The sequence below is a fragment of the Corythoichthys intestinalis genome, chromosome 21 (assembly GCF_030265065.1).
Source record: "Corythoichthys intestinalis isolate RoL2023-P3 chromosome 21, ASM3026506v1, whole genome shotgun sequence".
Taxonomy (NCBI): domain Eukaryota; kingdom Metazoa; phylum Chordata; class Actinopteri; order Syngnathiformes; family Syngnathidae; genus Corythoichthys; species Corythoichthys intestinalis.
This window is the reverse complement of record NC_080415.1, coordinates 12,272,022-12,287,807: the sequence shown is the minus strand read 5'-3', so window position 1 is coordinate 12,287,807 and position 15,786 is coordinate 12,272,022. Positions and strand designations below refer to the sequence as shown.

Genomic DNA, 15,786 nt, shown 5'->3' with positions numbered 1-15,786 from the left:
GTCGAGGTAGATTAAAAATGTTTTGGTCTGTAAAATTTTTTGGGAAAAATTACTCAAATAAATAAAGGTTTCCAACTATTTCAAATGAACATTGACAGAAGAGCACATACTGAAAACATTTTCAAGGACATTGCCAACTTAGTAATAATACACATTCAGCAGGAAAACAGTACATTATTTTCAATTAATTCTACCCACCTGGATGCCACGAACTGCATGTGGAAAAAGTCCGAGAATTTAAGAGGACGCTCGCCATTAGCGTTAGCCTAATGCTAATGCAAACGTCAAATCTATGCTAATGCTACGAGTTACATTTAGTCTGTGATGATCACTTAGCACAGAACTTTAAAGGCTAAAGTGACATTGCATTTTCTCTCTGGCCAAGATAAGATAACAAATCTTACCGTGTGTGCTTGGAGAGTAGAGAGGGTACTGCACTGGTGAGTGTGAGGGTGGGGGGGCACAACATGTCACATGAATGACACAACTAAACACTGCTCCGATGCAGGTTGACTACACATAAATTGTCACACATTGTTAACATCTGACGGAAACTATTTCAGATTTTCGTGTCGTTCTCGTCTCATCAGAAAACTGACAGGCTCGATATGTTTTAGTCTCCCAAAACACGATTTTATCTCATCGTCTTGTCATCGTTATAAAAAAAAAAGTGTTCGTTGACAAAATATTTTCATTATCGTCATCGTTGACGATAACAACACTGAGGGAGGGCCAACGTATAGCTTTGACACAAGCCAGTTATCCAAGGGTTCAAAACTTTAATAAGGTTGGCTATTATTGGCTGAAAGCAGTATCATCAGTTTCGGGAGCCACTAATTAAAAGCCATTTTTTATTGTGTTTGAATGTTGCTGCAAATGCTGGTGTGTGGATGACATTAGTGCGACTCGTGCATTCCCGACTCAGCATCCGTCCCTTTTCCCCACCCAATGTTCGCCTCAAGGGGCTTGCATGTAAGCACCTTGGCTAGCTTTAAACAAAAAAGCAATGGACATCTGCATGCATCCACCAAATGTTTGCAGATGCTCCAACAGTTCGGGCCTTCCGCTGTGTCAGTCTGGTCAAACATGGACATATAAGGCATGGAAAAGATTTCACGAGAGGGACGACGGCGGAGTATGCATCACTGCCGAGAGGATCCTCGCGCTCTCGCCACTCTCCTGTCAGCTTATTGGACTATCAGAAGTGTTGCCAAGCACTGCGTCGGCAGCCACTTCAAGACTCGTGCTCTCCTCCATCTTGACACAAGTACAAGGGAGAGTGTAGGTGTCGACCCGTCTTAATGGCTAAAGAGGGTGTGTTATGAGTAGTGACAGGAAGCACATGCCATGACACACACACGCCACTTCCTGTCTTTATGAGGAACTCGGCCGGCCGAGGATTCGTAAGAGCAAATTTTTGAGAATATTTATGGCTTTGACCGCTCCTTGCACATTTCCTGGAATTCCGCTTGCAGCATCGCTATGATATTTTTGGCTTTTGCAGAATGAGTCATATTTAACAGAGGGGAGAGCCCCACACATCTAGCGTAGCTCATACGTTCAAACTGGCCATGAGTCACAGGACTTATGACCCAACTTTTTGGATATTTTTGTTTCCCGGTACCATGGCAACCACAAGTAGCGTCAACAGGGGTGGAACTTCCTTGGGTGACTGGTATAATTGTAAAATTATTGCATTTTATAATGTGACACATTTGTATAGTATACCTTAGAGTTGCTATGCTATTTTATGTTGTTACATTTTTGTATCGTGGATTTATTATAACAATAAAACGAGTCATAATCATATCATACTGTTAGTGTGATAGCTAATCACTGCCTCCCTCAGACTTCTGACTAATGACACATTCTTGACTTTTCAGGTGAAAAGGTCAATTTGAAACACTTGAATGTCATGATTATAGGAGAAAGCTCAGTTGTGTACTGGTGTGGTGGTAAATTCATCTGACTTCGGTGCAGGTTGCATGGGTTCGGTTCCCATTAGTGACACTGTGAACGTGTGGTGACCAATTCAAGGTGTAGTCTGCTTTAGCCCAATGTCAGCTGATGTAAATTTCCTATGACCATGAACAGGATAAGTGGTGGTGATAATAGATGGATGGATTACAAGACCTATAGTGATCTTGCCATTTTATTCGCCCATTCATTACTAAATTATGTTTTATTCCCCTCTTATAGGACACTCATTGGCTGCCATTGACTGCGCTAGATGAGCGTTCATTCGCCTCTTCCTAGTTAAAATGCATTGGACATCAAGCGCCGTCAATTGCCCTGAAAGGTAAACTGGGTGTCTATTGTTGTCATTGGCATACAATGAGTCAAATACTAAGATTTTGTTTTTACAGCTGTCACTGGAGGCCATAACCTGTGTGTACTTCTGTATTTAATTATTTTAATTTTGTTTAATTTTATTAACCTGCTATTAATGTATATTTTTTATAATAAAGATTTTTTTTAAAAATACAATAATGATTGATAATTTAATGACCAAAAATAGTCACTTGTCTTATAATGGGTTCAAGACGTTACGTGTCAAAAAAAGTTTTTCTTTACTTATTTTTTTGGATTATCAAAAAGTCACTTGCTATTCTAATAACTGGCCACTGCAGTGATCACTGTAAAAAAAAAAAAAAAAAAAAAAAAAAAAAAAATATATATATATATATATATATATATATATATATATATATATATATATATATATATATATATATATATATATATATATATATATATATATATATATATATATATAAAATACAGTATTGAATTAATTACTAAATATAATGGTGGTTTATCTCCAGAATTTAAATGCAAATATTTATTTTTCTTTTGGTTATTTTTTTTTTAAATCTGGAAATACATATACACTAAATCAACTTTTAAATTAGAATGGGAAATTGTATTGCATTTGTATTAATATGAATTACCGAGAAAATGCCATTTTTGGAGGAATTGAGATGGCAGCTTTGCTTTCGTAGCTAAACTCCTTGGGGTCACGTCAAGCTGATTTCAGCTCACTTCCTGTTGATTTGGGGATATTTCAGGGTCACTTCCTGTTGATATGATGTCATTTCCTTTTGATATTTTGGCGTATATGGCCATCAATGGCATCAACTTACACATGCGTCAATGGAATCCAAGTACATTGACATCAATAGAGTCTACATGGCGGTCAAAGGCATGGACATACAGTACATGGCCGTCAATGGCATGGACATACATGGCTGTCAATGGCATGGACGTACACTACCGTTCAAAAGTTTGGGGTCTAAGCGACATAATGAAAAATCCAATTCGATACAATACTGTTCAAAAGTTTGGGGTTGCTTAGACCCCAAACTTTTGAACGGTAGTGCCCCAAACTTTTGAACGGTAGTGTGCATTGTTGTCAATGGCATGGATGTACACGGCTGTCAATGGAATCCAAGTACATTGGCATCAATACAATCGAGATACATGGCTGTCAATGGCATTGACATACAGTACTGTAATTTTCGGACTATAGGACGCTACATTTTTCACTCATTTTGAATCCTGCGGCTTATAGTCCAGTGCGGCTTATTTGTTGATTTAATTGGGTTAATAGGTCACATTTTATCTGACAGCGATGTCATAACACTGCCATAAGATCGTCATAATTATGACCTGACACTGCCATGAGCATTAATGAATACTAATGACAGATGTCATTTTATGTTATCCGGCATACTATGTCACTAACTCCATTTATGTCCAGCTCGGATCTTTTACATCCAATTAAAAAGTGAGATCATTTGCCTAATTCAATAACTAGCAATTATTGAAACAATTGGAACAGTAACCAAAGAAATGATTAACACAGAACATGAATTTTGATTGTTATTTACATCTGTTTCATTGCAATGCATGCCAAGAGGCATGTTGGATGATAACAGTGTTGACAGCAGGTGGCAGCAGAGGTTGACTGTCCCTTTGCAGCTAATTGGTTCAAAGCTTCATGGTGGCTAATTTGGTCTTATGACAGTCGTATAATGCTGCTGTCAAGTAGAGTGCTACCGGTTAATATCTTTTGGTGTAAATATCCCATAATACAGTGAGGACAGCTGCGCCTTATAGTCCAGTGCTCTTTCTCTATGCACAAATGCCGTTTTCGTGTCATAATTGGTGGGTGGCGGCTTATAGCCAGGTGCTCCTTGTAGTCCAAAAATTACGGTAAATGGTTGTTATTGGCAAGGACGTACATGGCTTAAAAAGGCATGGATGTGCATGGCTTTCAATGGCATCAACTTACTTAGGCGTCAGTTGAATGCCAATGAGCTGTAATGGTAAGTTCACAGACTTCAAAAATGTATTGGCCTGACACTTTGTCATTCTTTGAGTCACGCCTTATCAGAGGGGGCCGAGCTTCATTTAGTAGTAGCCGAAGAGGGCAAATGCTCATGTCGGATTTAAGCTTGGATTTACTTACGATTGGATTTAACTCCGAAAGCTGTAACGCATACAAACAGGAAGGATTGTCTCAGGAGTGATTTGTTCGAGGATTCAATGTAAATCTTTATATTTTTCATACCATGCATGCATGATTGAAGCATTTATTCGCAGGATTTTTCTTCTTTGTTTACACATAGACCTGCCTAGCCTCATAGTTGGCAATATTTACGCAAAATAAATGCTACCTGCAAGGTTTCTTTGTTTTTAACCAAGAATCGAGACAGTTTTACGTCCATACCTATGAAGAATTTGGGGATTTAAGCATTTATTCACGAGAATTTTCGCCTGAAAATATCTGTTTACGCCAAGCGGCTGCGAGCCTCACTTGCTAACAGTATAATGATAATAAAGGGATATTGTATTCTATAATAAGTTGTGATTGTATACGGAGTTTATTAATTATCGATTTACATATTATTTATGATTGATTTTGCATGTTTTTCTCAAGTATTAAGTTTCTGTTGTTAAATTGAGTGATTTATTAGATGCTAAAAACTTGCAGTAAATAAAAAAAAGTTAAGTTGCTATTTTGGTCGAAAACATATATGATATGTTAAATATTGCTATTGATCCTGAAAATATTGGTGATTATCTCTGTATTTTGGTGATTTTTGTGCATCTAGTGTAAAACCTGAGACTTTCATAGCCATTTTAAGTTGTGTTATACTTATATAGAAAATAATTAATCAATTGTGATTTTATAAGCGAACGACTTTAAATTTTTTGATGCTGCTGCTCATGGAGACTCATATATGGCTAAGGTAGGTGCCTGTTTTGGTTTTAAGTCCGTAGCAGCTTTGGTTTTGTAAATATTTGAATTTGAAGTTTTTGAAACTAGGCCTTCTGCGAATCGGCCCCGTTTCCCTTGTCATGTCAATAGGTTATGAAGTCCATGGGAAAGTTTTTGGTCAAAAATCACAACCACCCATTTTCTGCCATTGAAAATGAAGGTGAAATTTTGGCCATTAGACAGGAATGGGAACGTTTTTGGGGGAGCCATAGGTTTTTGGCAAATTCTGTTAACAACTTTTATGTTTTTTTCTTTTCTTGTTTTTTAAATGTACTACTAACAGATTACACAGATATACACACAAGGCTGGTTACCAGGGGCAACGGAGCGCCATTACGCACTGTGCGTCTATATATGTGGAGGGAGGCTGGGCCGCCGGGGCGGGTCCGTTCTCTTCCATAATGAGAGACTTTATAAGAGGCAACCGGCTGTCAGCGCGCCGTCACACAGCCGCTTGAGGACAACACTCCTTCATTCTACTCAGGCTCCTTGTTTGGACAAAAACTTATTAGCGCTTTTTTTTTTCTTCCAACGGGAATACACGCTCACCACTCCAAGTAAGTGCACTTCCTTTCCCCCCCTCTTTCTTCACTATTTAAAAAGTGGACCAAAAGTGGATTATGGGTGACAATGAGACGACAAAATGTTCTGCATGTTGACGTTTACTAAGTAAAAGGTGCATTTAAGGTGATATTTGACGCACCGTGACTGCTTTTGAGCGTAACAAGTGAGAGCGCTCGTCCGGAGCGTGCTGCAGTGACACACCCATGTCCCGCTAGTGTGCGCGCGCATGAACTTGCGAGCCCGCACACACACGCGCACTGAATCCTCTTCTTCCTTCTTCATCTTGCTCCAGACTCCTCTTTTGCCAAGATGCTGCTGCTTCTCCTAGGCATCGTCCTCCTGCACGTCGCCGCTCTGGTGCTCCTCCTCGTCTCCACCATAGTCAGCGTGAGTCCTGCTTCTGCCCATTTGGGGTCTGCTTTTTTCTTTTTTTTTTTTTTGGTGGGGTGGTGGATGCGTTTGTGTGTTGGGGGGTGGGGTGGGGTGATACTATCAGAGAGCTGAGGTGTGCGGTCTTAATGTAAACAATAAATTAGTCATGTGAGTTTTATTTTGTCTCCCCACAGGTGTGGACCTCCAATGAAATCGGCACCTCGGACCTGTGGACCAACTGCTCCATCATCAATGGAATTCAGCGCTGCGACGGCGCCTCCACTGGAGGTGAGTCCTATTAATTTTCATATAATTGCAGACATGGATAATAAAACAGTATACTGACATTGTTGGTATTATTATGGATGTGCTTGATTATTAACATTGTTTTATTTACATTATGAGGATTGGCATTGTTGACAGGCAGAATTTAGACTAATTATTGATGTTAATTTTAACAATATACTCATTGATGATTGCCAAAGCAATAACATTATTGACAATCAATTTGTATAGCATTGTTAATAATTCAATTGTTATTTTTGCTGTTATGTTAATAAAAAGTGCTCTGTAGCACCTCTGCAATGACATGTTTATCATGGGAGTGGGAGTGACATTGACCCATTATCAAGATGGTTAATGACTTTATTGGTTTGGTTTTTGACAATAATATGATCATTGATGTCCTGATTATCAATAATGGCATTATTATGGCGATAACAGTGTTGGTGCAATGAAGGATTTATGCAATGACATTGTTATTACATTTGATGATTGGTAACACAGTGGGAGTGCCATGGAAGACCAACAAGTGCATTATTAGTATAAATGTCAGGGAAATAAATAAAGCAATGACAACTGGAGGACTGATGAGAACCCACAATGATTAATATGATGGCAGTGGTTTAGGTTACTTTATTGACAATTACAAATTATTGACATTATAATACTGATGATCATCAGCGTAGTGTTAGATGTATTAAATAATTGTATTTTGAGACATTATTGCATGGAGTTGCAGTTGTAATGCTGATACAACATTAAGGAGGAGTTCTATGGAGCACCTTGCTTAGACATGCTGGCATTATTAATATTATTCTACTGCTGAGTACAAAGCTGAACCAAAGGAATACTGTGCAGGATGACTTGCCGATTGCAAGGGCGTGTCGGGGTTGCCAATCTGGCGCCATCTAAGGGAGAGAATGTGCCGGTGAATGTTGGAAAGGCCGCCGCCTGTATAAATAGTCAGTGGCGTGATGTCCATATTGAGGTCCCGTGTGCAGAAACAGCCTAGTGACCGGCCATTTGGGATACGTGTGTGTGTGTCGGTGGGTGGGGTTGCAGAGGAGTATTTAAAGCATGCTTGTATGTGTTTGTGCCGCTCGTACTGATGATGGGTCACACCCAGTGTCATAGCACAGTGTCCCATCTTAGCTTGCAGTGTCTACCAGGACAATTTAGGGCGGCAGCAGCTGCACTCTTTAAGGGATTTATATAGCATGTGTGCATGTGACAAGATTTGTGTGATGTTATTTTGCGCCAACTTTAGAACGTGCCACACGTTTTATGTTTTTTTTCTTTTGCCAGTGATGTCACTGGTCCAGACTAGGCCAAGCTGGGCCGGGCCAAGCTAGACTGTGTGTTTTGACAGGTAGTTTGTTTGACTTGCTTTCACGAGGCCCCATGACGCACAGTGTTTATTTAAGGAGGAGTGTGTGTGCGCGTGTTTGCATCTGTGTGTGTAGCAGATGATAGGAAGATAGAGCTTGTACATGTCGGAGTCGAGGGATGTCAGGGACGGAGGGCGTCGCTTGGTGTGATTGTCTGCTGAGTAACCAAGTTTTGGGGGGTTGTGCTTGTTTTCAGGGGACAAACCTAAATTGTGTAATTTTTGGGTTTGTGGTCACTACAGGTAAAAGTATGTTGAGGGGTGGGCAGTGAGTGGGCGGCAATGAAGGGACAGGGCGGGAGTCACAAGTTTAAAGACTTTGTCCTTTCTTCTAGTAAAATTTATTTCACACAGTTTAATTTGAGTCAAAACACGTTTTAATGGTAAACATAATGGTTAGCATTGATTAAATATAGCCACTTTGCATGATAATGGAACAAGGTAATTTTCCGAAAGTAGTAGTGTCAGGTTTACCAAAGACGATCTTAAAATTGTAAATAACATTTTGTACTATGCTCACAGGTTTGTACAAATGTGATATGTGTTGCTATCTTGTAGCCACAAAGCATTGTGACAAAACAATTCAACAAGGTAGCTTAATTAGCCCGTTAGCATTTCCGTTGTTTCGAGAATTCTGAAGTACGCAACAGGGAAAAAACAACTAGTCAACTATAGAGTCATGATAGGAATAGGAAACTTCCCAAATGCTAAATCTTATAATTTAACAGGGAAACTTTAGCAGGATCACAGTTTTTGTTGTTATGAATGATGACATGGATTTCTACTAAGGATGTACCGATCACATATTTTTGCACCCGAGTCAGAGTCCGAGTCACCAGATTTTGAGAATCTGCCAATACCTAGTCACGATCCAATACAAAAAAAGTTCCAAATAAGTTACTGTCCCACCGTGCCGCCTTCATAATGTAAATTAGTTTCAAACAAAAATAACGTAGAAAAATGCTTGTCTTTATTAAATGCTTTATTGAGTGAGTCCACTGAAATCCACTCACGCTTTGACACTCACGCTGCTGAGAACAGCCTCTCACACAATGAGTTGCCACAGCACACTTATGCAAGTTTAATGATGATTGCTACATTAGACCCTTTGATCATAGAGCTACCAAGCTTCTCTGGCAAGATTAAAGCAACAAACCTGTCAATCATCTTAACATTAAGTACCAAATGCAAGCTGGACAGTTTGGCTGCACTTAGCAGGAGGGAGGGTGAAGGCTGTGGCGCTGTACGAGCATGAAGCAGAAAAACAACCCCGGTCCTTTTCACCCGATTCCAATCCTCTAAAAAATGGCGTGATCGGCCCGATATCGGTACATTCTTAATTTCTACAGTTAAAATGTGTTATGTTTGTAATTTTAACGCCTATCAACCTTGCATCAAAATAAGGCAAGGAGGTTTGCCATTGGTTGAATTGCATAATTCATCATAGCAACTTTCATAGAATGTTAACTTTGCACCGCTAACAAGTTGCCATCTAGCATAATGATGATAAAAAATTGGATTAAACACCAAAGAACCACAAAGCTAGACTCTAATCAACTGTTATTTTCCTGTTTGGTTTCTGAGTGATGCTCAGCAGGGTGATTGATTTGTGTGTTTTTATGACACCGGGAGGGGAAACGTCCCGTGTTGACAGTCGAGGAAGGAAAAAGGCTCGCCGGCGTTGCATCCGTATTTAAAGGCCAACCGACGGAACATTCCGCCCAGCTATCATCTTATCAGCCAGTGGGATTACGTAACATTTGCAAAAACTAAATCCCGTGGCGGGGTGGCGGCTGCATTTGGCGAGATGGCCGATGCTACGCTAATAGTCCGAGCGTGTCAGCTTTCCTGGCTTATCTCATCCATCTCGCTTGACAGGAAGAGGTGCACCACACATGCACACACACATAGCAGGCTTTGTTTGGAAAGTAAAAGCACAACATTGTCATAGACAAATTGGATTACTTCACTTAGGTCTATGGGTAGTTTTTTAACATTCAGGTCTCAAAGCCAGTTTTCTTTAGCAACATTGAATTTGGAAATCATGTCAATCATGAGTAGATGCACCAAAAAAAAAAAAAAAAAAAAAGTCTAGAGAAGCCTTGTCTTTGGCTTAAAAGACAAATAATCGGCCATTTTGATTTGAAGTAAACATAAGCTTGGATTTCACATTTGTAGTAAGGTTCCATTTTAAGATGCATTTGATAAAATCAAATAATTATTACATTAATACCCTTCAATACTAAGGAATATTTTTAAAATGTGGTATTAGACAATGATAGATTGTGTACCTAATTTTTTGACCAATCTAGAAGACTAGGAAATTCCAGGCATCTCATGCTGATAATAGGTTAATGGACCCCAGTGTTTTGGCCTTGGAGGTCTTGCTATGTCTGGATCAATTTTAAGTCGCCGGTCCTGATGCAAGGCATGGATGAAGTATAGAGGGATGGGGGGGTTAGAACAAGATACCATGGCTAGTTGCATCGTTATGGATCCATTACAAGCTCCCCGAAGTAAACATGCCCTGGACAGCAACTGCACTGTTGTTTGCTTGCCATCCTCGTTACAGCTTTAATGACGGGCGTTTATTCCGCTGCCGTCTCCGGTGACCTGCCTGTTATTGATTATGTCTCCTCTTGCTTTTTTTATGTCCAGAGTGGATCCAGGCGGTCCAGGCCCTCATGATCCTGTCCATCATCTTCAGCTGCTTGGCACTCTTCCTCTTCTTCTGCCAGCTCTTTACTCTGCAGAAGGGTGGACGCTTCTTCATCACTGGAACCTTCCAGATTCTTGCCAGTGAGTATACCACAAGTACACAACCAGTTAGGAATACATACCGAGCTGGTTCTTCCTTGCTTTGTGTACATTGGTGCTGACTACATGGGAGAATTTACAGTAGAAAACCTATTTTAACTAAATCAAATTTTTAGTGTAATAGATTTACAGTTATAAAATCCTGAGTTTGACATTGTCATTATTAGTTAGTGATGGGCATTGTGTTAGGTCCGAATTATGTCCCAGGGTTTTCAAAATGCTTATACACCCCATCAGGAAGCCTCAAACACTCAACTTAACTATTAGTTTCTTAGGAAAGCCTACAGTAGTATGAAAATGTACCTGAACCTTTTGGAGTTTCTCACATTTCTGCATAAAATGACCATCAAATGTGATTTGATCTTGGTCAAAATCACACAGATGTAAAAACAGTGTCTGCTTTAACTAAAACCACCCAAACATTTATAGGTTTTCATATTTTAATGAGGATAGCATGCAAACAATGATGGAAGGGGGAATACTTAAGTGAACCCTCTGCCTAAGGAGATTTAAAGAGCAATTGAAACCATTTTTTACCAAACTATTTAAGTCAGGCGTGTTTAAAGCTGCCCTGCCCACTATAAAACACACACCTGGTAAGAATTGTCTTGATGAGAATTATCGTCTGATGTGCATCATGGCTTAGTGAAAAGAGCTGTCTGAAGACCTGCGATCAAGGATTTTTGATTTGTATAAAGCTGGGAAAGGATACAAAAACATCTCTAAAAGTCTGGATGTTCATCAATCAACAGTCAAAGAAGTTGTCTACAAATGGAGAGATTTTGGCACTGTTGCTTTTCTCCCAAGGAGTGGCCGTCCACCAAAGATGACGCCAATTGTTCAGTGCAGAATACTCAGAGAGGTAAAAAATGCACCCTCGAGTGTCTGCTAAAGACTTACAGAAATCACTGGCACAGTCCAATATCTCTCTGCACACATCAACTACGTATATGTAAAACTATGGCCAAGAATGGTGTTCATGGGAGGACTCCACAAAGGAAGACACTGCTGTCTAAAAAGAAACATGCTTGTTGCTCATTTAAAGTTCGCAAAAGGCCACTTGGATACCCCACAGAAGTTTTGGCAAAATATTTTGTGGACTGATGAAACCAAAGTTGATTTTTTTTGGAGTAACACACGACGTCATGTGTGGAGAAAAAAATGGAACAGCTTACCAACATCAACACCTCATCCCCACGGTGAAGCATGGTGGAGGGAGCATCATGATTTGGGGCTGTTTTGCTACCTCAGCGCCTGCACAACTTGCAATTATTAATGGAAGAATGAATTCAAAAGTTTAACAGGGTGTTTTGCAGGAAAACCTGAGGCCGCCTGTCAGACAGTTGAAGCTAAAAAGACGATGGAGACTGCAACAAGACAATGATCCAAAACACAGAAGTAAAACAACTTCAGAATGGTTTCGGAAGAACATCGTACACATTCTGGAGTGGCCAAGTTAAAGTCCAGACTTGAACCCAGTTGAGATGCTTTGGCATGACCTAAAGACAGTTATTCATGTCAGACATCCCATGAATCTCACTGAACTACAGCAGTTTTGTTGAGAAGAATGGACCAAGATTAGTCCTGATCGATGTGCCGTACTGATCTGCAGGTACAGGAACTGTGTTTTTTAAGTTTTTGCTGCCAAGGGGGGGAGGGCACAAAATATTAAATGCGTACTTACTTATTTCTCCCCCTTCTGTCATTGTTTGCATACTATCCTCATTAAAACATGAAAACCTACAAAATTTTGGGTGGTTTTAATTAAAGCCCTTTTTTGATCTGTGTGATTTTGTTCACATTTGGTGGTGATTATATGCAGAAATATGACAAATTCCAAAAGGTTTAGATATTTCCTCATACCACTGTATCTACCCCAGGGTATTGGAGATGAGCCAAAAGAGTTTTTCTCTCCCCCTTTTTAAAGGGAACAATAAGTACAAAAAACGACAATAACTACTTTTGTTCACTACCCAAAGCGTGCATCTGAACATTTGTGTTCAGAATAGAACACAACCCAATCATTCTACCAACCTTTTCCAGGTTTGTTCGTGATGAGCGGTGCCATCATCTACACAGTGATGAGTCCGGAGTGGGTGCCCGAGACGGACACCTTCGGCTATTCCTACATCTTGGCGTGGGTGGCCTTCCCATTGGCGCTGATCAGCGGCCTCATCTATGTCATCTTGAGGAAGCGAGAATGAGCACTATCGTTACCAACGCGCTGACATCATCTCCCCCAGCTACACCACCACTCGCCGACGCCTCCAAGCAAACCGACCGCGTCTCCGTTTCAAGATGTATATAGTATCTATGGTTTAAAACCTATTTATAATGTAACACTTTTACATATGTGTACATAGTTTTTGTTTTGCTCTGTCACGTGAGCTTGGTTAGCTTAAGTGCCTCCACGTTTGTTTGTATTTGCCTGTTTGTTTGTTTGTTTGTTTTTTTGCCAAAGGATTAACAGATGAGTACATTAACCAAAGTGCATGTTTAAAATAACTAGACAGATTAGCAAATTGTTTAATGTGTGTGTGTGTTTAGTTAGAAAATAAGAGTGGTAAGCTATCCAGGATGCAACAACCATAAGTGATCGATCTGGTCCTTTTTTCTACGTTTAAGCTTTTTATATTTCTTTTCGACAAAAACAAAAGATGGTGCTATTGTTCTACTATAAATATTTATCATTCCTCTCCCATCACGCCACTCGTGGGTCGGTCGGTGGACATCGGATTTCAATCCATTCAGTCATTTGGACTATCAGTATTAACTAGAATAGTACAATAACACGATGATATACTCTGCGGCTTGTGCTTCGCAGCTTTGGTCTGTTTTGCTTTGTTTTTATTTTCTTCTTTTTCCATAGCGGCTATACCACTTTGTATTTATGACTGTTAACCATATATGCAAAGTAGATGCAAATGAGGCCAAGTCGACAAAGAGCGAGACACGGCCGCACGCATACTTGAACTCCACCGCACAACATCATTGTGTAGTAAAGTTGTGCGTAACAAAAAAACAAACAAACATGCACACGCCTTAACTTCATTGGAAATGAGAACTCATGATTAGCTAGCTAGCGCTGATGTATTTTGCTGAGAAAAGGGACTGAAGTCGCACTAATTACTTGATGCATGTGGGATTAAACAGATGTCACACACACAAACACACACTACCAGGGCAGCAAACATGAAAATAAAAGCTAATTTTGAACCAATTAGCATTGTAGTAATCTGTGATCTGCTAATACACTGTAGCTGCCAGCACTATCAAACACTAAGCGGCAGCCATTTTGTATACATACAAATGTATTGTATAAAGTCCAGCGTGGGTCCAGTTAGAAGAGACATCACGCTCTGATGACGACTGCCCGGCTATTTTGCCGCGCGTGTTTTGTGTGTGCGTGTATTGTCTCATGTTTACACGCGTGTGTAGCGCTCACCGTGTTACCAAAGCTAACTGTGACTTATAGCGTAACCAATAAAGAGGACCTCTCTGACCACCAAAAACATCTGGTTTTCATGGTTTTATAACATTTTGCCAGATACAAGATAATTACGTTTGTAATGTTACGATAAAGTATCGATGCATGAGGGCCAAATATTGATAACATCTGAATACGCTTGTTTTAATAAAATTACATATTTGAACAGATGACATGACAGCATCACTAGTTTTTTTATTCACAAAATATCACAATGTATTGATTATGGTACCCTATCGGCACAGAACTACTAAATAAAGTGACTGTTAATGTTTTGTTTTGGTCATGTTTACTTTTAAAATACCAGTTTTTGTCTGTTATAATACATTATTAATAAAAGAGCGCCGAATTTCAAATTTCACAGCTGTCCAAAGTCCAAAGATTCAGAAAACGACTCTTGTGACCAAGGGCATAGGTTCGCATAGGGACAGTAGGCAAACAACACTACCAAAGTTAAGGATGCTCAAATTGTCCCCACCAACTTTTAAGCAACCGTATTTGCACTATAAAATGAGTTCAGTTATATAGGCAATTTAGAGAGTCTTCCCATATGACGTAAGGAAAGAATTGACCCTACCGTTATTAAGTGAATTACAGTACTTTCATTATGTTCAGACTTACATTGACCCCTTTTCACTTGATAAATGTGCCGGTCCATTTATTTAACCTCAAACGCACGTTTGATTGGCTGATGACTTGAATACCCCCCAAACATACAGGCAATCACAGCCTCGACACAACTGAACATGCCACCTCCTCCGCCCCCTTCGAAAACCAGGATTATTTAAGTTTTTTCCGTTAGCAGCAGCCACTGTAAGTAATGTAAAAAGACGTCAATGTTGTGGTGGTGGGGAACACACCACTAATTTTGCTACTGAAAGTGCGACCTCCATGAGAGTATAACATTATTTTGTGCGAAAGCAGCCTAAAGAAGCTTTAATTTTTTTGTTGAGTTTGGCTGTACTTGTGGACAAAAGCAGTACTGTTTTACGTGAAGGAAGGTTCTATTTTTGTTATTCCCTGACAAAGACATTTTTTGTTAATCTAATTTATTTAGACAAACAAGTTTGAGTGTTATTTAGATAAATGTTTATTTTTTTTTGCATTCAACAAGTTTTTATTTCTTGTGTATGGTAATATAATTTGTGTTCAAATATTACAATTTAAATTTACTAATAAAATCCAGAAATTTATTCTGGAAGTTTTCAAAATGTTTCTTTAATAGTTTTTGAAAACAAAGGTTTGAGTCAAACGGTGTATCACCTGAACCAATACATATGCACTGCAAAAAAAAAAAAAAAAGCGCAATCTCGGCGGGCACGCCTTGATCAGCCAGCGGCCATGGTGTGGGACAAGCCGCCGGTCGTCGGCCGTTTGGCCATCTCGGTGGACAGGCAGTATTTTCAGTTCACCCACAAAATGCAAGGCACCTCATTATTAAAACGTGTGCCATGATCTCACTATTTGATATAATATAAAACACGTAGCTTACTCTCCTCACAATGGTCCCACAGTTGTCAGACTTGTTTTGGCCATTATCCGTAGTGAAAGGAACTTTTTGAAACTCAAAAAGGCTCACACGCCTCTCCCTGG

General features: G+C 39.7%; 1 protein-coding gene across 1 annotated transcript; it reads left to right on the top strand.

Annotated features, from left to right (window-relative positions):
* The first annotated feature begins 5,678 nt into the window (after nt 1–5,678).
* On the top strand, nt 5,679–14,451 carry pmp22b (peripheral myelin protein 22b). The gene is made up of 5 exons (XM_057825275.1): nt 5,679–5,841; nt 6,141–6,235; nt 6,415–6,508; nt 10,548–10,688; nt 12,750–14,451. The coding sequence occupies exons 2-5, from the start codon at nt 6,158–6,160 to the stop codon at nt 12,908–12,910; spliced, it is 474 nt and encodes a 157-aa protein (XP_057681258.1). The 5' UTR covers nt 5,679–5,841; nt 6,141–6,157; the 3' UTR covers nt 12,911–14,451.
* The last annotated feature ends 1,335 nt before the right edge of the window (nt 14,452–15,786 follow it).

Coding starts and splice junctions, on each gene's coding strand:
- pmp22b (XM_057825275.1), top strand. CDS start 6,158: ATGCTGCTGCTTCTCCTAGGCATCGTCCTCCTGCACGTCGCCGCTCTG. Junction 6,236..6,414: donor TCGTCTCCACCATAGTCAGC/GTGAGTCCTGCT, acceptor GTCTCCCCACAG/GTGTGGACCTCCAATGAAAT. Junction 6,509..10,547: donor CGACGGCGCCTCCACTGGAG/GTGAGTCCTATT, acceptor TTTTATGTCCAG/AGTGGATCCAGGCGGTCCAG.